At 38.7% G+C, this 24680-nt stretch overlaps 1 protein-coding gene across 6 annotated transcripts in view; it reads right to left on the bottom strand.

Moving 5' to 3' along the window:
• Positions 1-24680, bottom strand: part of NFIA (nuclear factor I A) — a 353365-nt gene that overhangs the window by 78951 nt on the left and 249734 nt on the right. For all 6 annotated transcript variants that reach the window (XM_016205901.2, XM_016205899.2, XM_016205903.2 and 3 more), the window contains exon 6: positions 20549-20676. In XM_016205901.2, the coding sequence (XP_016061387.1) occupies positions 20549-20676 (128 nt within the window). The remainder of the gene's footprint in view (positions 1-20548; positions 20677-24680) is intronic.

Genomic DNA, 24680 nt, shown 5'->3' with positions numbered 1-24680 from the left:
TTACTGTACAGATTAATGACTGATTAGCTTTCTCTTAATGAATCAAAACTTTAATCTCAACGTATTTTTTAGAAGTGTCATATTTTTAAAATGATTTAGATAAATTAATTCTCCCCCTTTTTATGAAACAGACAAAATATTACTTCAAAGTTCTTTTCAATATGTAAAAATGAAGAATTTTATAGATTGAGAAGCAGAAATTTAGCATACTGTTTTGTTTCAATGGGACATTTCCTCCTATTGGTTGCCATAAAAACCCCAATGGTGGTAAATAGAGTAGGAGATGGATTTCAAGAAGCATGTTGGATTGCATTGCTTTTCTAACCATCAGACATTCTGAATTTTTCTCCACTGTGCCATTTTTCTAAGCTACCCGAGTCATTTCAACTAGTGTTCAGTGGACAAAGGCAAACATACATGAAATTCTAGCCACTCAGGGACTCTGCTCCCTGGAGGAAGTTGGGCAAGAAGCCTAACAGGAAAACCTTGAGAGTACAGGCCAAATACAGTATCCACCAAGATTTTGTTAGATTTCATCATTAGTGTTTGTGGTCATCAAAATTCTAAGATGGTCCCAAGGTTCCTGGCGCCTGGGGTACATACTTTGTATAACCCCCCCTTTCTTTGAATGTGGGTGGTACCTGTGAGTATGATGGCTGCCATTCTTGTGATTAGGTGGTTATATGGCAAAGGTAAAGGGACTTTTGTAGATGTAATTAAGGTCCCTAATCAGATTACTTTTAGCTAAATTATTATCCTGGGTGTGCCTCACCTAATCAGGTGAGCCCTTTAAAAGAGGGTTAAGTTAAAAGTCAGAGAGATTCTCCTGCTGGTTTTGAAGAAGTTACGGTATTCTAAAATGGCCTGTGAATGGGCCACATGGCAAGAAACTGCATGCCAAGAAATCCGCTAGGGACTAAGTGGTACCCTAGCTGATATCCAACTTTAAGAAAGCTGGGACCTTAGTCTTACTGCTACAAGGAACTGAATCTGCCAACAGTCAGGAGAGTTTGCAAGACGACCCTGAGCTCCAGAAAGGAATGTAGCCTAGACAAAATTTTGATTGCAGCCTTGTGAGACAGACCCTGAACAGAGCAACCAGCTATGTTGTATCTAGTCTTGATCCATGGAAACTTCGAGATAATATTTGTATGGTGTTTTATTTTTATTTTTTAAGTTTCTTTATCTTCATTGTTGAAAATATTACAGATGTCCCCTTTTTACCCCCATTGATCCCCTCCACCCTTCATCCATCCCATCCCCAGGACTTCCCCAGACCAGCATCTGTGTCTGTGGGTTATGCTTATAAACATATAAGTTCTCTGATTAATCTCTTCCCATTCCCTTCCCCCTCCCGAACTTCCCTCTGAGATCCCTCAGTCTGTTCCATGCTTCTATGTCTCTGGATCCATTTTCTTCATCAGGTTATTTTGTTTATTATATTCCACATATAAGTGCAATCATGTGGTACTTGTCTTTCTCTGACTGGCTTATTTCACTTAGCATAATACTTTCTAGTTCCCTCCATGCTGTGCCAAAGGATAAAAGATCCTTCTTTTTTACAGCTGCATAGTATCCCATGGTGTGAATGTCCCAAAGCTTTTTTATCTACTCATCTACTGATAGGTACTTGTGCTGTTTCCAGATCTTAGCTATGGTAAATTGTGCTGCTATGAACATAGGGGGGCATAAGTTCTTTGTGATTGGTGTTTTGGGTTTCTTAGGATAAATTCCTAGAAGTGGGATCACTGGGTCAAATGGCAGGTCAATTTTTAATCTTTTGAGGAAACTCCATACTGCTTTCTATAGTGGCTGCACCAGTCTGCATTCCCACCAGCAGTGTACTAGGGTGCCCTTTTCTCCACACCCTCACCAGCACTTGTCATTCGTTGATTTGTTGATGATAGCCATTCTGACAGGTGTGAAATGATATCTCACTGTGGTTTTAATTTGCATCTGATAATCACTGACGTTGAGCACTTTTTCATATGTCTCTTAGCCATCTGTATGTCCTCTTTGGAGAAGTGTCCATTTAGGTCCTTTGCCCATTTTTTAAATTGGATTGTTTATCTTGTTTTTGTTAAGTTGTATGAGTTCCATATATATTTTGGATATTAACCCTTTATCAGATGTGTCGTTGGCAAATATGTTCTCCCATACAGTGGGTTCCCTTTTTGTTTTGTTGATGGTTTCCTTTGATGTGCAGCAGCTTTTTATTTTGATGCAGTCCCATTTGTTTATATTCATCTTAGTTTCTCTTGCTCTAGGAGATGTATCAGCAAACATATTGCTATGAGAGATGTCTGAGATTTGGCTGCTTATGTTTTCCTCAAGGATTTTTACAGTTTCATGTCTTACATTTAAGTCTTTTATCCATTTTGAATTTACTTTTGTGTATGGTGTAAGTTTGCAGTCTAGTTTCATTTTTTTGCATGCACCTGTCCAATTTTCCCAACACCATTTATTGAAGAGACTGTCTTTACTCCATTGTATGTTCTTGCATCCTTTGTCAAATATTAACTGATCATAATGGCATGGTCAAATTCTGGGTTTTCTGTTTTGTTCCACTGATCTAAATGTCTGTTCTTGTGCCAGTACCAGGCTGTTTTGATTATAGCAGCTTTGTAATGTAACTTGACATCTGGTACTGTGATCCCTCCAACTTTGTTCTTTCTCAAGATTGCCATGGCTATTCAGGGTATTTTTTGGTTCCGTATAAATTTTCGAAGTGTTTTTTTCTAGATCTGTGAAATACGTTGTTGGTATTTTAATAGGGATTGTATTGAATTTATAGATTGCTTTAGGTAGTATGGACATTTTAATGACATTAATTCTTCCAATCTTGAACATGTTATATTTTCCCATTTGTTTATATCTTCCTCTATTTCTTTTTTCAGTGTCCTGTAGTTTTCTGAGTAAAGGTCTTTTACATCTTTGGTTAAGTTTATTCCTAGGTATCCTATTTTTTTAGTTGCAATGGTAAATGGGATTATTTTTTTAGTTTCTCTTTCTGACAGTTCATTATTGGTATATAAAAATGCCATCTATTTCTGGGTGTTAATTTTGTATCCTGCAACCTTGCTGAATTCATTTATTAAATCTAGTAGTTTTTTGGTAGAGTCTTGTTTTAAGCTAAGTCTGTGGTAATTTGCTATACAGCAATAGCAAACTAACATGATATTTAAATGTAAGGCTATTGTCATTGTTAGAAAAGTGTGTATTAAAGATGCCTACTGTGCACTAATTGCTCTCTAGAATTCCTTAAGTTTCCATTGCTTTTAGCAAATCCATCTTTTTTTTTTTTGAATGTATCTTTATTGATTTTCAGAGAGAGGAAAGGAGAGGGAGAGATAGAAATATCAATGATGAGAGAGTCATTGATTGAGCCCACAACCCGGGCATGTGCCCTGACCAGGAATCGAACCCTGATCGCCTGGATCCTAGGTCGACGCTCAACCACTGAGCCACGCCTGGCCGGGCAGCAAATCCATCTTAGGTTGAGAGGTTTTTCCACTAGCCTACACTCACCCAGAGAAAATGATAAAACAGCTTCCTAGAACAAAGGCCAACAAATGTTTATTTCCAATGGCATAAACATTACTGAAAATTTCTATTTCCCCGATTCTTTCAAGAAACATTAACAGCAAAATCAGATCAAATATTATGAAAAAACTCAAATATAATTCTTGGGGTCTCCTATAACAAATCAAGGTTTGTTTTTGGTAACTTTTTACTGCAACCTGATGTTAAAAAGAGTAAAAAGAAGATATGGAGGGGCATAATTAATTTGAACTCCCCCTCTCTCCCAAATTATGAAATTTACCAAACAACTTAACCAAGAACTTTACAGTGATGACTGTGAAGCAACTCCTACAGGAATAACAAGATAATAAGAATACTGTTTTGCTTGAAAAAACTAACAAGTCAGTGTTAGTACTCAGTTTGTTAGAGTACTTATTTAAACATTCAGTATCTTGTGAAAATTATCCGTGGTAAATGTTGCTCAGGACAGCAGGACCTTATCCTGTCTGTTGCAGGAGTTTGGGTGATATAATTCAAGTTGTCAGAGAAGGTTTACCCGGTATATGTTTCTTTCTTCAAAGTAAAAAAAAAAAAAAAGTTTAGTTTAGTTCAATAATGTTCACTTATAGTCACAATCTGGGAGAAACTCTAGAAATAAGCAAACTCTGTACTTTAGTTTTAAAAATCCAATAGATAAGCAGGTTAGAGAGGACCACAGAATGCTGTAAGCCTGGTTGTTCATGTTTGACTTCAGATATTCTGCTGTCTACTGTCATCACCTAACTCCCAATGACCTATCTTTACTACTGCTTTACCTATCATACCAAACCTAAATGCTAGTGGATGTTTTCATCCATCCAGTGGCCTCAAGAGAGCCAAGAGGCAGCTAAAGAGATGATCATCAAACCTCTGCATATTGATCATTTAAAAAAAAAAAAAAGGCTGAAAAAAAATAAGAGCTACAAATTATGGAATAGCTACTAGGTACCATGTACAGTAGACCCCCCTTATCTGTAGTTTTGCTTTTCAGGATTTCAGTTACCTGTAGTCAACTGCAGTCTGAAAATATTAAATGGAAAATTCCAGAAATAAACAACTCGTAAGTTTTAAATTGTGTGCTGTTCTGAGTAGCATGATGAAATCTCATGTCCTCCTGCTCCATCTCACCTGGATGTGAGTTATCCCTTTGTCCAGCGCACCCATACAGTATGTGCTACCCACCCTGCTAGTCACTTAGTAGCCATATGGGTTATCAGATTGATTGTTGCAGCTATCGCAGTGCTTGTGTTCAAGTAACCCTTATTTTACTTAATAATGGCCCCAAAGTACAAGAGTAGTGATGCTGGTGATTCAGATATGCCAAAGAGAAGCCATAAAGGAATTCCTTTAAGTGAAAAGGTGAGTACAGTACAGTAAGATATTACGAGAGAGGGAGAGCATTCACATAACTTTTAATATATTATGATTTTTCTATTTTGTTATTAGCTATTGTTAATCTCTTATTGTGCCTAACTTATAAATTAAATTTTATCACAAGTATGGATATATATGAAAACAGTATAGAGAGGATTCAGTACTATCTGTGGTTTCAGGCATCTATTGGGGGTCTTGGAACTTATTCCCTATGGATAAGGGGGGACTATTATACTTACAAATATCTCAGATCCCTACATCTTCATCTCAGATAGGAGGGTATTATCATCCTGCTTACTTATAATTTAATGTTACAGAAACTAGATATCAAGAGATGTCGAGCAACTTGCTCAAGATCATTCAGCTATTAACTGATATTCCGGACCCAGGCTTCTCTGGCTCTAAAGCTTGTACATTTTGTGAAGCTTCACACTCCTGCATGTAGTTCCCCTTGTATACTATAAAAACAGTGTCCTATTTAAGTTAACTATATTTATAGTTGAAGTTTCTAATTTGGTTATCCAAAGAAAAAAATCAAAGAAAGGGTATATCAGCTGCAAAGGAATATGCAAAAATAAAAACTCTATACTAGGAATCACCTTGTCATCAAAGGTTTTTCTCGGCCTTTGGCCTATTCAACAAATTGCTTTCTCTGTAAAACCTCCTGAAAACATATGCAGAAAGGACCCAAGTTCTTCTTTTAAGAGTCACTCATATCTTCTACATCCAGTGTACACTGTAATGCAGCAAAACCTCACTGGGTCAGAGGTAAAGCCTAACGAACTATTACAGTGGTACCTCGGTTTTCCAACATCTGTGTTGACGAACATTTTGGTTTACGAACGCCGTAAAATTGGAAGGAAATGCTTCCGTTTTCAAACACGCCTCGGAAGTGGAACATGCCACATGGCTTCCGCTGAGGGCGAGATCCTGAGGCCCAGCTGTCGGCTATTAATCCCTCGGTTTTCGAACGTTTTAGAACTCGAACGGGGTCAAGGAACGGATCACATTAGAAAATCGAGGGACCACTGTCTTTAGATCAGTCAGTCTTGACATCAAGGGAAACCTCTGAGCTACTAAAGTCAGTGTCAAAACAGGCAACTAAATTGAGGCATTTAACTCATAGGAAAGTATAGTTTTACAGAAACTAAGAAAAGTATTTCAAGGAGAAGGCTGTGATCCAGGGAACTGAATGCTATTGAGAGGTCAAGGATGAGAACATACGTGTAAGATACACAAAATCAAAGGGAAGTGAAAAAGCAGGGAACACGGGTGCAGTCAACTCTCATTAATTAGTCTGCAGAGGGAAGCAGAAAAGCGGGTTAGTAGCTAAAGGAGATGGAGACAGTAAAGTGTGCTCGCCTGCCAGTGGGAACGGTCCAGCAGATGGGCAGAACGCAGTGACTCAGAGAGGACAACAGAGGGAGAGAAGTGCTGAAGACGAGGGGCCCGCCACACAGTTAGTACGTGGAAAAGCCTGGGTTTGAACCCATGGGCTAAAGGTCTTCCTCCTTTTGGTGTGCCCCTCTAAGATGTATATTTCTGAAAAAAGTTAGGATTATTTACTTATCTTACTGATAAAAGCCAAACATGAGCTGGTTTAAAATAGAGCTTAATAACGATACTGAAATATTTTTCTTCAGCCTAAATGGCATGCTAACTGCTACTGTGACTGTTCTCTTTACATTTAGGCATTCAGATTCCCTCTACCTCGGTCTGATTGTGGCAAACGGGTGCCACAGTCCTGTCTGTCAGGCTAATGGTGAAGCACAAATTTCAGTGCCATTTCTCAAGAGCAGGATGAACACTTGAGTACCAGTGCCACATTTTCCAAGTCGCTCACCACCAGCGCGTTTATGCTCAGACTCATCTCCGCCAGATGCAGAGTTCTGCAGCTGTCCCACAGGAAAGAACGGCCTTCCTAGGACCATTTCAGCTGCACCTTGTGATGAGATCATCTCCAACTGTGATGCTAAATAAAGACTGTGATTGGACAGATTAACTCCACAGTTTAAGGACTGTTCCATTCCTGTGGCTTTAAACACATGCTATGTGACGGGAGGAGGTAGCTCAAGATACTGCACTCAACTGGGATTTGTGTCCTAATGATAAAATACATTGGGGTTCATGCTAATGTAATTTATGATGATGAACACACTGCACAATAAAAAAGGTAAAACATTCGGACTAGTTTGACTTTTAACCTTTCCAGTGAATAAAAATGTTTTAAAATCATTTTTATGATGGAGAGAATAAAATGAAAGCTAATATGGCTTCTGAGGTTTATCCCTCTTACACTATAGGCAACCATTTAAAATGAGCTAAAAGGATCCCCCAGAGAATTACCACATCATAAAGAAGTTCAGGCAATTTAAAGGGCTTGGATACGAGTTCTTCCATTTTTAAAAATGGGAGAATGGAGTGAAAATGATATGGATTATTCAGGAGAAAAGAAATAATGAGTTCTCTAATGTATTCCAAATGTTCATTTGTGAGTGAAAATTTACAACCAGAGAGAATAAAGAATAGACACAAGAAAAAATGTCAGAGAAAAATCGGGTTCCTAGGCCAACAATAAAGTCTTGATTTTTAAAAATAGGATTTCCTCTCTTTTCAGGATAAATACGGACACCCCAGTGTCAGGACTGAAATATAAACACTGCACTTCCATGCTCTGTATACTTAGGAGTTGGAGATTCCCCGCCCAGCCCATCGTTCCTCGAGCCACCCTATCCTTCCGGCGTTCAGGGAATGACTGATTTTGGCTCAACACAGCAATCACACCCATTCACAGAGGACTGAAAATAAAGAAGACATTACTGAGAAAACCAAATTACTTCCTTTGCATGAAAAATAAATATAGTATAATATAGCATGAATGTTTTATTCATTCTGCTTAGATATCCAGCTGAAAAGTAAAAAAACCCCTCAATCATACATATGTGTGGTTTATATCTGCTCTGTCCAATATGGTAGCTACTAGCCACAGGTGGCTACTTAAATTTAACTTAATTAAAATTAAATGAATTGAAAACTTCAGTTGCTCAGCACAGCCACATTTTAAGTGTTCCATAGCCACATTTGGCTGGTTGCTACAGTATTGGCCACTGTAGATAGAGAACATTTGCATCAGTGCAGTAAGTTCTATTAGACAGCTCTGGTCTATATGCCACCAAATACAGAGTAGGGCAAAAGTAGGTTTACAGCTGTTCATATGCAAAGTAACACAATAAATAATAACACAAGAATAAACTTTGTGTTTCACATATTCACAACTGTAAACCTACTTTTGCTCTACCCTGTAAGGTGTTTTGTTTTGTTTTTAACTTTTTTGGTAAATCTTACTTTCATGCGTGTGTTTTTTCTGCATGTTTGGCCCCTTTGTAAGCTACGAAAGCAAAATATGTGCAACATACAAATACAGAATTGTATAAAAAAGAAAAAAACAAAACAAAAACCCTTTCTTCCCTATCTCTAACAAGGTGGGGATAACCCAGAGCTCAAGCTCAGTTAATATCCTTACAGATATTTTTCTCCAGCTACAATACTAATTTCAATGATGAGAAGTTAAGTACTGATTAAATTATGTTCACTTCTGTCCGTTGAAACATGATTGAAGGCTTCGAGTGTAAAGGTCCTCCTGGTAAAATTTAATTTCAGAGATGCGCAGTCTCTGCTGTTCCGTGTTTGGCATTCACTTGCAGTGGGAACCTATTAGTCCCAATGTTCCTTGGATAGATGCAGAGCTCCTATTGCTTTATTTAAAGTAAACTCTGAAACTGACTGAAATATTTCATAGGGGACAAAAGAAATATAATTTTAGGCCTCTTCAAATTGCCTGAATTATAAAATCAAGTAGTGAACACTAGAAAAGGTTCTGTCAGCTAGAATCTGAGCTTAGTACAGTCAGCATTTTCTCGCTAAACCTTATTATGGCAAAGCATTTGATTTTTCATCTCTGTACTGTTCGTTCCCACAAATAAACTGCTTTGACCTCCACCTGTTACTTAGTGAAATCTGCCTGCCATCCTTCAATAACCCTATTCTTTGCCTACAAAGGCCTTTGAGTCGCTGAGAAGTAGTGAAGATAGAGTTGTGCAGTGAACTGAGCTGATACCACTTTATAACTATGCAGTAGTTTGGAGTCGTAGCTAGAAGCTACATGGTAAAAGAAAATGGATTTTCTTTTTTAAAGGTAATGCCTGTGGATGCTGGAAGGGGGCCACATGTTTCATATTTCATACAAAATTTTTCATAGAAAGAAGTCTCTTGAACTCTTATTTAATGCAGAAAACTTCTGGCCCTTTCCTTATAAGAAAATCTCTCTAAAAGAGTCATGCCATCATTTTAGATAGATGAACCAACAGGTCACTGCAAAGCTTACAGATAGTTCAAGTAGTTCATTACTCTGATATTTTGCAAAACAAAACAAACCACTAACTTCAAATGCAGTTTCTTTTCTTTTTTTTTTTTTGATGCAGAAGGACCACACTATTATCAAATACTATTAAAACAAATAAATAAATAAAAGGGAAAATACCTGTACGCAACTACATGAGTCATTTCTGAAGCACAGTATCCAACAAAATAGGTTGTTTTTTTTTAAATGACATATCAGAGAAAATTTTCTGTGTAATGCTGCACTTCTCCTGATTAATGCGACACTGAACAGGAGAGACAGTGTCTAATTACGCTTAACACTTATCTGAGAGGGATTAGCAGGATGTCTCTGCTCACTGTCATTCTTTGCGACAACGTAATGATAGATCCGTTTACTTATGAGTGCAATTATTAAAACCCGCACTGTTTTCTTAACTGTCTCCATATCTTGTATATATTATATTAAAAATTACTTATCTGACACTGAGGGTAAATGCTTAGTGAAGTTTTTCATCTCAATTAAGTAAATGAGTTAGTTCCATTCAGTCACAGCCTTCCTGGAGGGTCTTATTCAAGTTTTGTGAAATGTGATCACCACAATACTTTTATATCAGAGTTAGTGACTCACCCATTTTTCTCCTTGTCTTTTTTGTCCAAATGCAAAAGTTTGGTTTTCACTAAACTAAAAACTGCTCACGCCCGACATTTTCTCTGGAGTCATGATTTAGCACTGCTTCATATTCACACCTTTTTTTTGGAACCCAACACAAGGATCCAATTTTATACAGATGACACCCCACAGGCCAATCAGAACTGGTTGCTAGCAATATACCATCTTTTGCAGCTTTTCCTACTCATATAATTAACTTTACCCACAAACCATTAGGAAAAGGCCTTTATATAAAATACAAAATACAAAAAGCTAACACTCTGGGCTCTACATAATAGCCTGGCTACCCCCAATCCAAAGGACTGTTTCCATATGTGTCTAAAGAGACAAAACGAGGTTCTTCTCTTTTTTTCCTTCCACTTACTAACTCTAGAATAACAACTGTCACCAACAGGGTCCTTAAATGTGAAAAACAAAACCAAACCCAAACCACAACAAATATGAGTATTGAATGTAAGTTATTAAACCCACCAGGCAGAGTTTATTTCTCTGACTTTAGTCAACTTAAGACAACTATCAAGTAGTCCAAGTAGCAGATAATGACATTTGTAATAAATTACATCTATACAAAAGTCCCCAAATGTGTGGCTAGGGCACAAATTTATGTGACCCAATATAATAATTATGTGTTACAAAGATTTTTTTAAAAACTGAAGGCATGTTAAGACTTCAATGCTGATGGACAAACTCATAAAAATATCAAGCATATCAAAAGGAGAAAAATTACCAGATGAGTCTTCTGAGGATAAGATTTCTTTTCTGCAGAAAAAAAAATCAGTCACTGGAAAAAAGAACTCTTTAAAATTGGAAGCAGGTGTAACCACTATGAAGTGATAAATATAAAAGAATAACCGGCCTGAGAAGTGTTCTTATGCATCCCACACTGCTTTTAATCCTTACATGTGTATTTTGACATTAGAACACGGAGCCCTGCTTCTGTAAGTCCCTGAAGAGAATTAAGACACGAGAGATGGTGCATGGCCATTCTGATAGACGTCCCTCTTCAGTCAGGCCCGTGAAATGGCTGGAAGGCAGTTGGCAAAATCCAACCAGCATTAAATAGTAAGTGATCATGACATCCTAGAATTTATGAATCTTGGAAGTGAATCACAGTGAACTGATTTCTGGGTCAGGACAGCTAACATGGCAGAATAATCTGGAATGACAGAGGACACTTCAGATTAGAGATGGATATTGGGTTGCCATTCCTTGAATTTCTGATGAGCTGAGTGCATTTCCAATGACGCACATGAAAACCTTAACTACCTCTCATTGCACACAAAGTGAAAAAATCCTGAGAGATTGGAATGCTCCTTCGAAACAGAGGACAATAGGGGGGTGGGCCCACGTTAAAATCCGGGAGAGCTGGCGTGTCATCGGAATGGACACCTGACATTCACAGCTGTCTAGAAAGCCTGTTCTCAGTGGGCCGGCAGCGCTGGACTGTAAGCAGAGCTCCTCACACCAACACACCAAAGAACCAGGAAACAAAGCAACCCAGTATTTAAAAATCCAAGTTTCACAGGGGGAACTGTTGAGAAAGGGAGGTAATACTTTAATCCAGAGAGGCAAGACTATCAACTGTTTCAATGGGTTCAGTGATTCTGTCGCAGTTAAATTTTTCATCAAGTTGAAGAGATGCTTTGAAATAAAGTGACTTTTTTATTCCCGAAGTTTTCTCCTATTTGGGAGACGTCCTTTGAGACTCGGTACTGGAGAGAATCCTCTCCATGTGAGTATTGGATATGTTGTTCAGGAGCCCATCAGGAGACAGTCCTTGACTTAGTAGGTCGATGTGAGCATTTCTGGTGATCTAGGATGTAATTCACCCATCATCTTGAAATAGGTGCCATGTCTTTGATTAATTGATAAGTGTGTGATATATTTGAACTCCTTAGATGGACAGAATTGGATAAACAGGCATTACTGTAAGCCTCTGTCGACGGGATGTGTGCAGCCATGTCAGAAATGGCAGCACGGCACAGGCGGGAAGCTCCTGCCTCCTGAGGGCTGCACGGTCTGTGGAACTCTTTCTCCCCCTCCCCCATGCCGCATCTAAAGCACTTTATTCTCAAGTGCTAAAAAACTATTTTATTGAAAGCACTGATAGTCAAAAAAAAAGAGACAGAACTTTACTCCCATATAAGCTGATGGTATTACATTTGATTATTTAAATATTAAATAGAATCATCAGTATGTAGGAAAAATATAAAAACATGAGAGAGGGAAATAAGTCTACAAACAGTATTATTAGTGATCTGTATCATTTTTTACAAATTAAACAAATATGTATGTACATACACATATAGATCCACACATGTCTATGTACGTATACAAATAAATATAAAAATATTTAAAAGCTATATATAGATACATATATAATATATAGTTGTAAATATATATAGTTCTAAGCATATATATATAAAGCTTAGAACAATGTATAGACATAGTAAGTGCTAAGTAAATATTAGCTATTACTTATTAAACACATATTTTAAATTTCAGCAGCATTTCAATGACAAAATACAAGTAAATTTATCTTTTATTGTTAATCAAATTGTGGTATTACTTGAGTCTATGAACTGCCTACATTGTGTTCATAGACTAGAACAGAGGCTATAAGACTACTACTAAAGTAGTATTTTTTTCTCTTTATATCGGAAGTTAGAATATCGTATGAGTTCTAGAAATGTTTAATAATATTTATTAGATAAATAAAATTTATTAGATACAGGAAAATCAACACAGCAAACTCTTAGGTAAGTCTCACCCATCTATCTATCTGGCCTTTTGTTTCTCCTCTTCCAACTATACATTCTGGTTATTTAATCTCAATTCAGAATAATTTTGTTTCCTCTCAGTAAATATTTGCTCAGATGCTGCCCAATTTCCTGACCACAAGTCAGAACACTGAGGACATTTGCATCCATGGTGCGGAAAGATATCCCTTTTGCTAGAGTAGAATGGCATTGCCTTGTGCACTTCACGGAGCTCTCTGGCATTTCAGCTTTCTACACGCTTCTTAGAGATAAAGAAAGATAAGATTCAGATATGATGAAGGGGAGGAAACAGGAACCAGCATTCACTGATGCTCCTTTAATAATGGAATAGCTGTTGCACTAGCTCTTTTTTAAAAGTGACAGTGGAGGACTGTGGTCTAGGTCCACAAGTAAACTCTTAACCTACATGATTCTTCTCATACTCTGTCCCTGCTATTATGTGTGGTACACATTTAACCAGTTATCCTCCTTTCTTCACAGACTGGAAGCACGTTGAGGGCAAGGTCTGCCTTGGTTTATTTATTTATTTTCCCCTCTATCATCTTGCAAGTGCTTTGCATATAACAGGCGCAGATATGTACAACATGTTTTCAACTGAATTTCCTACTGTTCTAAACTCACATAGCATTTCAGAGGTATCAAAGTCTTTACCAAAAACAAACACATAGCATCTGTATAAAGCTTTATGCTTATTAAGTATACTGTACTTTGCATATATTAAAAATGCTCTATGTCCCGTGCCATGTGCAGAAACTTGCACATAGCTGGGGCTTAATAAATGGTAGCTCCTGTTTTTATCACCTCATCTTCTGAAAGTTATGAATTAGGAAGGCCAGGTTGTTTCATTGTCCCCAATGCTTACACATGAGGAAATGCATATTCAAGGAAGTAGCTTGCTGAAAAACTCAGGCTTTTTCAGGGCAGGGGACAAGAATTGTAAAGTTTTGATTCTGAATTTGTATTTTTCCCTCTTTATAATACATTCTATTTCTTTTATTTTCTCCCTCTCCATCAAGCCATGAAGATTGCTGTGGATGGAATGAAACCTGCTTTAAAATTCCTCGGACATGCTTAACAAGGCCATCCAGTGAGCCAGCCCTTTCCCGCCTAAGCCACTGGGGCTATGCTGAAGGTAGTGACAGGAACAGGTTAGGAAAGAAGGTTTCACATAGAAACCTAAGAGGTAAGCTACATATTTTTTCTTCCACACAGCCTCATTTTCAAACATGAAATTAAAAATGTGGAGATCTGGGTAATTTATTCATTTGGACAAGAGCAGTTGAAATTGAGCAGGTTTTTCTGGGAGCTTCTATATTCACAAAATTGTGCATCTGGGCTCCCTGATACAGGTGGAGCTATGTCCATTCCCTCAACAATGCATGCAGCACTCTGCTCCTCAGGCATTCTGCCCTGCTCAAAGGGCCAGATAAGAGATGTGTGGTCTCCATTCTATTAGTTATTTATTTATTCAACAAATATTGATTGAATACCATGTGCCAGGTACTATAATAGTTGTCAGGAATACAACAGCAATTTTTTTGACCATGCTTTATTGTATATATGTATATGACAAACACACACAGACACACACACATGCACATAGAGTATGTGCATGTGTGTGTGAGAAGATTATTTCAGGCCCCTTTTTTGGCATTAAAAGATAGCCATTTTTGAAGGGTGGTTAGAGTGCTCATTTTGTAATATAGCGTTCCTGTCACAACCCCTTATTTGGATGAAATTTCTCTGATAAAGAAGCATCACTAAAGACGAGGTCTCTTTTTACTGTACTGGTGTTCCCTGGTCGACCAGCCCCTAATGAGTAGGTGTCAATACTAAAGAGATGATGGAAGATAATGTTGTCACATAACGAAGCCCTCCCACTGCTCCAGAAATGCAGAAGGAAAGCCAAGGCATTGATCCTATGGCAGTGTTCTGTAACAGTGACTATTGCTATTACAGCAGGAGATAGTGGGAAGATTTATTAATTCTCCCTAATATATGCCAGTGCAGCAGAGTGTCCATGATCAATGTACTACAGTTACCAGTCTGCTGCCTTTTTATTGGCATTGATAACGGGCCTCCTCTTATGTGTCTCAGCTATAAGTTTAAGTTGGTAAACTCCCCCCACTCCTACAATAGATGAATGACTTTTGGCAGTCAAATTAGAACCAGCAGAGTTGGGAATTCAAGTGAATCTGATATGGGGTATTTGAAATTACAATGAACTAACATAAGTCTACAACAATCCAACTGTGCTCCCAGTAGTTATGACACTGAACTCTGGTTCTAAATGTCCTGGGTGGCTGGTTGACCAGATGTTTGCTGAAATATTCTTCCACAAATGCCTTTAAAAGAAATGTATTTCTTTACCTCATAACTGTGGCAAGAACAGACGGCATGCCACTATAACGCTTAATTTTGACCTTCAAAAATGAGGACTACTGCCCAAACAGGCGTGGCTCAGTGGTTGAGCATTGACCTAGGATCCAGGAGATTGAGGTTCGATTCCCAGTCAGGGCACATGCCCGGGTTGTGGATTTGATCCCCAGTGGGGGGTGTGCAGGAGGCAGTCAATCAATAACTCTCTCATCATAGATGTTTCTATCTATCTCTCTCCCTCTCCCTTCCTCTCTCTGAAATCAATAAAGATATATTTAAAAAAAAAAAAAATGAGGACTACTAAGTCTTTGGGAAGGAGTCCATCTGTGAAAGAAGTTTATCTCTGAAAGTTTTAAAGAAAATAAATTACAGCTAATCTATCAAATTTGACTTAAAAAGTTTTTGTTGAAATGTTTAGAACTTCCAGCATCTTGGCTAACATAATTATGCCTGTTAATAAGGTTTTATAATTACAATGTAATTAAAGGCATGCTAGAACTCTGAATATTTTTGTATAGGAGAAAATTTAAGTAGCCCTTACTCCTTGTTTAAAATACAGTCTTAAATTTCACTGAAAAGTCCTATAATTTCATGTTTTTTTTCCCCCACAATAAATAATTATCTTTACTTCTACTGAAACTGACTGATATTTATGTGCTTGCTGCAGGTGTGCTCTCAAATGCAGGAAATTACGCAACTCAGTAACCCATGAAACTTGATTAACTTAAAGCAAAACCCTTTAAGGCAAAGGATACTTGTAATAAAGTTTCATATACTAGTACTTGTCAACGGGGCCCTTGGCTGAGTCTTACCAGTGGTTTTGCTACTTATTAATAAGTGGATTTGACTGAATAACAGCCTATAGATTGTGATTATCATAAACATCAATTCTGAGAGAGTTACTGGTAGCACATTCTGCTTTAAGATTTATTGAAAGCACCCAAATTTCTCAGCTTTATAGGTTTCATTCATTCAATCAATCAATATTTATTCAGCACCTACTACGTGCCAAACACTATTATGGGTGTTCGGTATACAGCAGTAGAAAAGACAGACTAAGTCCCACTGCTCATGAAATGTATATTCTAGAGGGAGAAGACAGACGACAGTAGATAATGGTATGAAGAAAGGAAAGCAGAGTTATGAATTACAGGATGGGAAAAGAGAGGCAGCAGCTATTTCAGATCACTAGGAGCCTCTTTGACGAGCTATTATTTGAACCCAGATCTGAATGCTGAGGATTATTTGATTTTTATGGGCAAAAATGATAGCTATTTCACTTTAACAGTTAATACTATTTGCTTATATAGTGTATCCTACGTGTATTTAATAACCCACACTCCTTTCCTGGCCTTGGTTGTATAATGGGGATTTGGGATAAGGAAAGTGGAGGATTTTCTAGGTCTTTCTGATCACTTTTTTTTTTTTTTATTATGTTTTTAATTTCAATACAAGCCCAGGGCATGAGACCTTAAAATACAAGCATAAACGTTTATGGTCAAAGAGGTTATCGAATGTAGAAGACAAAACTTATACTCTGAAATCAGATTGAGTTCAAGTCTGGATTCTGGATTATAATTCTCAGTTTCCCTCTCTAATAAGGCAAGGTCATTCTACCTTGCATATTTTAGAAAAGGGTAATTTTTCTAAAAACAATTGTAGCTATAATTTTTACCATATATATGAAAGCATTATGCACAGTGTCTGACCCAATGTAGGAGCCTGTCTGTTGGTTTCCTTCCTATTTCCATTATCAGTTTCTCTGCAATTTTTCATTTGTACAGATAAACATGAGTTGATGGTATGTGCATTTTTGCTTGATAGAATTTCATAGGACTCATTTCATCAGTGTGTGATTAGCTTCAAAGCTTCGAATCTAACCCAGTTCTAAGATAACTGGGAGACGAAACTAAGTGGAGGGAACAAATGCAGTATTGTAAGAGAAGCAAAAGTCAGCCTGAGGTTGTCTGATGTTTTTTAAACTAACATCATCTTTAATCTCCTATGCCCTTCTTCCCAGATAATAAGAGCTGTGCACCAAAAGTGCTGAGATAAACTAATGGGAAACAGGATACTACAAAAGACATTTGAAAGAGCCTATGTAATTTACTGCATGTCTGGTTTGCTTTACTTTCCAAAACCTTCCCGTTGCTCAAGGAAATTTGTCTCTCCTGGCAACCTTGGGTCCTCTTTGGGCTGGAGAGTCCCGACAAAGCATTTGAGGGCAGGTAAACAGAGGCAAAGCTCCCTGAGTGAGGTGTAGGCACAGGCCTTGTTCCCTGTGTCACATCTGAGGCATACACAAAGTACCCTTTAGTACTTATTTGAGAGAATTATCCCAAACACAGGCAACCAAGAGGCTGCTGGTGCATTCAGATATACAAAACTCCCAACATGCTCTGAAGGTAATTTACATGAGTGAGCCACTAGAAAGCCTCCTACTGAATAAACTTACCCCTGAGGAAATCCTTACAGGCCCCGATCAGTGTGGGAACAACATAAGGGTGTTCTCTGTGCCAAAAAGGGGATTGGGCTGGATGGATAATCCCCAAAAAGGACCATCTGGCAGCATACATTATCCATTTAAAATGGCTGGTGTGAGTTAATGACACCAAAGTCACCACAAACATGTACAACATCCTTCAGTTGAGTTTTAATGTCCCCTCAGGCCCTCTTTCAATGATGACTTTCTATGCTGAATATGGCCAAATGTAAATGTATCCACTGCCCCCCTGCCCCCCCCCATGCGCATGTATCATGAAACTACATTTTTCTGTAATGACTTAGGGATAGAGAATGAAGAATCAGCCTAGGAATATAATATTGGGGAATTTCTCTAAGAAATTATATATATATATACACACACACACACACACACACACACACACACACGTATATTGACATTTACATATTTTATATATATGTCTTCGAGAAATCCCTCACAATTATACATTTTATACTACATATGGTATAATGTATCATCTATATATCTATGTATCTATCTAGCCATCCATCCATCCTCCCAAAAGGATCCAGATATTAAATTTCAGTTATTTAAAGACTACAAATAATACAGGTATTCAGATATCAAAATTCATGATCATTTGATCTATAATGTGCAAATAAAGAATTACTCTGAATGAAAAAGTTACTAGATCAAAGTACTCTATATTCCACCAATGCCCCCATATATGCCCCATATATGCCCCAATGCCCCCAATGCCCCCATATATGCCCCAAAGCAATCTACTTTAGGACCCAAAGAACAGTCTCACTGTGGAGGAGCCTGTTGTCCATCAGCACAGTAAAAGCAGCTTTGAGATGTCTAAACCTGCATCAGTATAATACTCAAGCACAAACGAACCAAACCTATAGACATCGATTCTGATTTTCACTGAAGCAGGTAAATTGGCAAGGAAACTAATTAGCCTTTTAAGAAGGGCTCAGAAAAATTTTATATCTTTTAATTTTTTAATAACACATAAATGTTTCATTGGCACTATGCTGAGGTCGTGCTGATGATGCAGTTAGTGGCAAGGAGTCAGCATTTTCATCTTCATTTAGGCCTCAGCTTATTTCTTAGCCACTTCAAGTGAACTGGCATGATGCACATGTGGAGTGACACTGACATGACCTTTATAGAAGTCCCACCACGCTGTGAGTGCTGTGTTGGTGAAAACAGAAAAAGGTTGTCCTGGCCGGTGGCTCAGTTGGTTGAGTGTCGTCCCTTACACCGAAAGGTTGTCGGTTCCATTCCCAGTCAGGGCACATACCTAGGTTGCAGGTTCAGTCCCCAGTCAGGGCGTACGGGAGGTAATCGATCGATGTTCCTCTCTCACATGGATGTCTCTCTCTCCCTCCCCTTTCCTCCCTCTCTAAAATCAATAAATATACCCTTGGGTGAAGATTTTAAAAAAAGAAAAATAGAAAAACGCAGCAACAGAGGCTAATATCCCTGTCCTTGTACTTCCCATCTCACTTTATGATGAGCTTCTCATGTGTGTTTCCCACCCCAATTGTGAATTCCTTGAAAGCAGGAGCCATGGCCTTCCCATTTGTCCTCGAGTTCCCAAAACTAGGCGTAGCACTTCATCCACAGAAAGTTCCCAGTGAAGACTGTTGAATGAATGAGATTAGGCAGAAGCAGGAAAAAGTGAAATATCTGCGTTCTAGTGAAGAGAGAAGGAAAATGGACTCAGCCAGAGGCCTGAGGTTTGGTTCTGTTTTCCATCCTACCATAGAACTGCCTCGGGGTTAAGGGGTTGTACATTTCCATGAATGCTAACACATGCACAGATTCCTGTAACCACTACTGCCATCAGGATCCAGAACACTTCCATCACCCCTCAATCTCCCTCGGGCTGTTCCTTTACAGCCACCCCCCACCCCCCGAGAACTGTCTTTTGATATGTTAGGGGAGAGAGAGAAGAGTTGAGATTTTTCAGATGAAGGGGTTAGTTCATACATTTTCTTGGTGCTTGTCTGTTCTTACAGGAAATTACTCTGAGGCATGGGTGAGGGAGAATGGTTACAGGACTTTATATAAATTTCAGATGGTTTATATATATGTTACCTCATTTAATTCTCAAGAGCACTGAAACAGCTATTGTTACTGACAGATTACAAAAATGGGCACATAGGCTCAGAGTTTAGGGAATTTGCCCCTAATCACATAGCTAGCAGGCACTGAAGCCAGGATTATGCTCTGCCTATCTGATTTCACACCCCATCCTCTACACCCGCTTGATTTTGCATCTTGGGAAAGGCACTGGAGAAGACTCCCCTTTGCCCAGGTGGAAGTCAGGCATAGAGAAAGGCTTCAAAAAACTTCTATCAGAATTATTCACATTACTCTCAATACTACAGAATCAAGACTAGACCATGAGGGGAGGTTAGACTAGAAGTCACCACTTGCGTAGTTCACTAAAGATGGACATAAAGGCCACTTGCTCCATTTAAACAGAAAAACCATCATGATGGCACCCAGTCATCGGAAAAGATATTTTAAAGTATTCTCACTTTATAAAAATTTAAGTACTGTATATATATTGTAGCACAGGAAATCCATTCTTCTTTCTAATGTTACCCATCCAGTTGAAAACTCTGATACATTTTTTATTTTGGTTATTAAAAGATAATTCAAAAAACCAAAAGTAGTTAGTATAAAAACAAAGGTGAAAGCAAATGGAAAGCTGGGTTACAGCGCAGGTGACCACACGTCAGAGCAGAAAATCATCCACCACTCTTACCAGCCTTTCCCTTCAGCTGAGTGGCTGCTTTTCACCACCACCCTTTCACCAGCGCAGCCGTGGGGTACGAGCACGTGCTCGTGGTGAAGGTCAGGGGAACCTCTGAGCTTCCTCTGCTCGCACAGCGCGGGCCGCACCCCCTTGCCGCCGCTTACCTGGCTCCACTTCGTGCCACCCGCTGGACTGACTGCCGCTTCCCGGGGAGCGCCCCTGGCCTGTGTAGAATGGCTCTTCGCCGGGACTGTCCAGTTCATCCTCCACAGACTTGAGGCGCTTTGTGGAGCTGCAATAACACCGGGGACATGTTTAAAGGCGATCCCAACCACCCTGCAATCGGGCAGCATGTCTGCTTGAAAGACAGCCGGGAGAGGAAGCAACTGGGCAGCTTAGTGCAGTTCTAGGGCTCTTCCAGGCTCTTGTTCAGTTTAGTGAGTCACTGGATGTGAGAAAAGTCCTGGTCTGTCTTGTTCCAAAGGTCTGGGCTTGATTTTTACTGTTGCTCAAGTTGCTGCTGCCGCCACATCCTGTTCCTTTCTCGTTTGAGGAACTGGGACTGGTACCATCAAGCCCAGACACTGTAAGTACCAGGAGTAAGCCCACATTTTGTATTTCCTCGGGCTGTGGCTGGGATGTAGCCCTCAGCAATTTCCCTAGACAAGTTCAATCCCTCTGGCACCCCAGAAAGCATAAAAATCAGGGTACATGACCCTTCAAGGAAAGCTTGGATTGCTTTTTTTTTTTTTTTTTTTTTTTTGGCCATGTTTTCTCATGTGCCATTTGGATCTTTTCAGTCAAAAAATATTTTCTGCAGAGTTACACTATTACAGGTACTGATCTATCTAGACACTAGAGACAAAGCTGAAAAAAAGAGAAAAAAATACGAGGAAGAACTGTGTTTCCTTCCCCCTATGTGACAACAAGGGACATAGAAAAAGAGTGGCCCAGTGACTTTTATGTCTTCCTCTACAAAGAGATGACCAAAATAAAGTCCTATTCCATCAGGGTAGGGATTTTTTTTTTACTTTTGGAGTGGTATGGTTGATAAATTTCTAAAATGCTTCCATTTCCTCCAGTTAAAGGACTGATTTTTTTTTCTCTCAATTTGAGGCTTCAGGAGTAGAAGGTAAAGGTAAAAGTAGTGAAACGCTACATGCTGCTAATGTGGCTGGAATTGTCTTAATTGATTATGCCACTATCATAAGAGAATGGGGAAGTTTCATACCTAGTGGGAGTGCTTGTTGCCATGTGTCAGGGTACAGAACTTTTAATGTTTTCATTCATCAAACACAAACCTCCCACATGCCAGGTGCTGGGCAAAATGCTGTGCTACAGAGATGAATCAGACATGGCCCCTGTCTGCATGTGTTTACTGTCTAGTGGACAAAGACAGAGAAGTAAACAAAACTGTGCAAAAGAGCAATACAGAATTTATGATGGAACCACATATAGGCTCCAATGGGTTCTGCGATGGAGGAAGGAAACGGTGATACACTGGGAGGTGGGGAAAGGCTTCCCAGAGGAGATGGTTGCTAAGCTGTCTGTAAGCATGAGTGTCAAGGAGAAGGAGCAGAAGGAAGGAAAGGGCAGACATAGCCTGCTATTCAGCTGATGTACCACCCAGGCAGCCATTCTGGATTTTAAAATATTGAAATACTTCTTTACCAATTGGCAAAGTGCTAATGTCTGAAGCCCCATCAGCTTTCCCCAACCTTGCCACCCCATCTTTGCCCAGCGACAGCCTCATGATCCAAAACCTAAAGGGTTAATGTCTGGCATCCCTGGGGGGCTCTAGGATGTAGCCAGAGCACTGGGGCAGAGCAGCATCTGGTAAGCTCATGTCACTCAGGTTATGGGGATTCTGAACATCACTCCCTGGAGGGAGGTAAATCCCAAGCAGAAACAACTTTGTGAGTAAAGTGACATGTGCAGAGAATTGCCAGGTGTTTGGTATGGCTAAAATTAAAAGCATGGCACAGCAAAAGAGGGGGTGGAGGTTACAGAAGATACTGTAGTCTGGACTTCATCTACAAGCAATGGAGACCCCCTGAAGATGTCTAAACAGGGAGTGACATCAGTCGTATTTTAGAATGGTCACTCTGGTAGCTGTGTAGATGAGAGATTTAGAAAAGCAAAGGGGGAAGAAGGGATGGAACTGAGAGGCAGGGAGATAATTAAGAGGCGACTGAAGCAATCCAAATAAAAAAAATGTGGAGGGCCAATCTAAGGCAAGAAGTTCTAGTTATTAAAGTTGGCATGTGAATATTCTTAGGCTTTAAGTTCTACTCTCAATAAAACCAGACAACAGGAAAGCAACATATTTGTTGCATGCTAGCTTAGTACCCAAAGGAAATACCTTTAATAGCTTATTTAATGTTCTTTGCTTGGCTTTCCTTGAAGTTCAATGAAATATAGCCATTTGAAAAATTTTTCCCATATTTTATGTAAAACTGCCTCTTACAGAAGTCCTTTATAAAAGAATATACACAAAAAATTCCTACTAATACATAAAGCCGAAAAAAAAAAAAAAAATCTCTTTGAATGAATTTCCATTGTTCCCTTTTATTAGAAAACACAGGTTGTATAATCTATTTCTTACCCTTCTTGCCTTGGCAACCAGGAAGCTCAGGGGTAAATTTAAAGAATAACTCTTGGTTCAGGTTCCTAATATAACAATCTCTCCTGTCTTTTCATATGGTTTCTAGCCTCTCTTTTCATATTTAAAATTACCTGTTGTGTTTTAAAATTGGAAGACATTTGAAATAATTTTAGAAGTTGGAAAAACACAAAATGAAAAGAAATAAATATTTCCTTTGTGTTTCCTGGCAAATAAACAAAGACAAGACCCGTATGTTCTGATAGGACTGTGAGATCTGTGATGAAAGGGGCTCTCTCTCCCTCCCTTCCTTTATTTATATAAATATATAAGGATATATATGGATATATATAATATAAATATTAAAAATATATAAGATATATGTATATATCTTTTAATCTCTAGGGCCTGCCACAGTGTCTGGCTAATTGCATAGGTACCGAAACTGCTGATTTGGGCTAGTGACTTAGAAACAGCCACGAGTACTTGTGACAAGGATTCACCCAAGTGTCATGATTCAGTGAGATCCAAACCAAAAGGCCAACTCCACTGCCAATCATTTCCCCATTATTAGTATTTTCTGAGTTTGCCAAGATTTGTTTCCTTGGTATCCATTACTAAAAAGCAAACACACCATGCAGTTATTAAATCCTAACAATGAAAGTGTCTGCAGTTATTAGCTTACACCTTAGCTTGGAATCAAGGGCTTCCAGGGACTGACACAGGATAAATGTCTCGAGAAGGTACAGGATGGAGGAGAGAGAAGATCCAGGAGTGAAAAAGTTGGAAGTGCCAGGATGGACAGGTGGAGGAGGGCTTCCCAGACCAAGTTTATTAACTTCACAAACTTGACAGTTGGTTTATCTTGACAAAATTTTTTTGTGATAAAGTATTTTTTAACCCAATTTTTATACTACCTCTTCTATGATGTTGGAGATGTTTACTATGAAGGGGTACAGAAAAAACAATTAATGCCTATCAATCTCCATTATTTTTTTAAATTTAGAAATGAATCAGTCATTAATTTTGGTTTCTTGCTCTTGACTTTCTAGCACACTGATTCTCTTCTCGCAGAAACACTTGAGGAAACAGGAAGGTAGCAATAAGATCTCTCCTCTTCTAAGGAGTGATGCACCATCTCTACTTGGGTGTGAAATTTGTTCTTAGCAATTCTATCTAGAAATTAAGGTAAGACTATTACCTTCATTCCAAATATTTGCTTAATCCCTACTACGTGCAAAGCCAAGAAGCCTTACCTTGGTCCCACAAAACTGCAAAATGCCTCTTTCCAGAATGTTCATAGTACCTCGAACTAAAAATTTCCATTTACTTGTCAGTCTCTAACCACGAGACTATAAAGCTCCTATTACCTGACTTTATATCACAGTGATGAGGACAATATCCTTGGTACTTAATAATGTCTGTCACTAAACTGGAAGAGTTAGTCACTGTCTTCTAAGGGACTTACAGTCCAGGTGGGCAGGTGGGACTTGTACATACCTCAAAGATGGTAATAATAACTCAAGAGAGCAAATGCTAAGTGTCCAGGCAAGTAGAGATGTTACATATTCTTTCTCAGGGCCTCATACTCTATTGTTCCTTACTGAAAGAGCCAATCCAATTCTTAAAAGGATGCAGTGTAAAAATAGCATGTTATTTAAGTTTCATCAGACCTGAGTTTGAATGTAGACTCT

The sequence above is a fragment of the Miniopterus natalensis genome, chromosome 9, assembly GCF_054644295.1.
Source record: "Miniopterus natalensis isolate mMinNat1 chromosome 9, mMinNat1.hap1, whole genome shotgun sequence".
In the NCBI taxonomy this organism is placed as follows: Eukaryota; Metazoa; Chordata; class Mammalia; order Chiroptera; family Miniopteridae; genus Miniopterus; species Miniopterus natalensis.
Note: the sequence above shows the minus strand (reverse complement) of the source record. Positions and strands in the feature narration are given on the sequence as shown.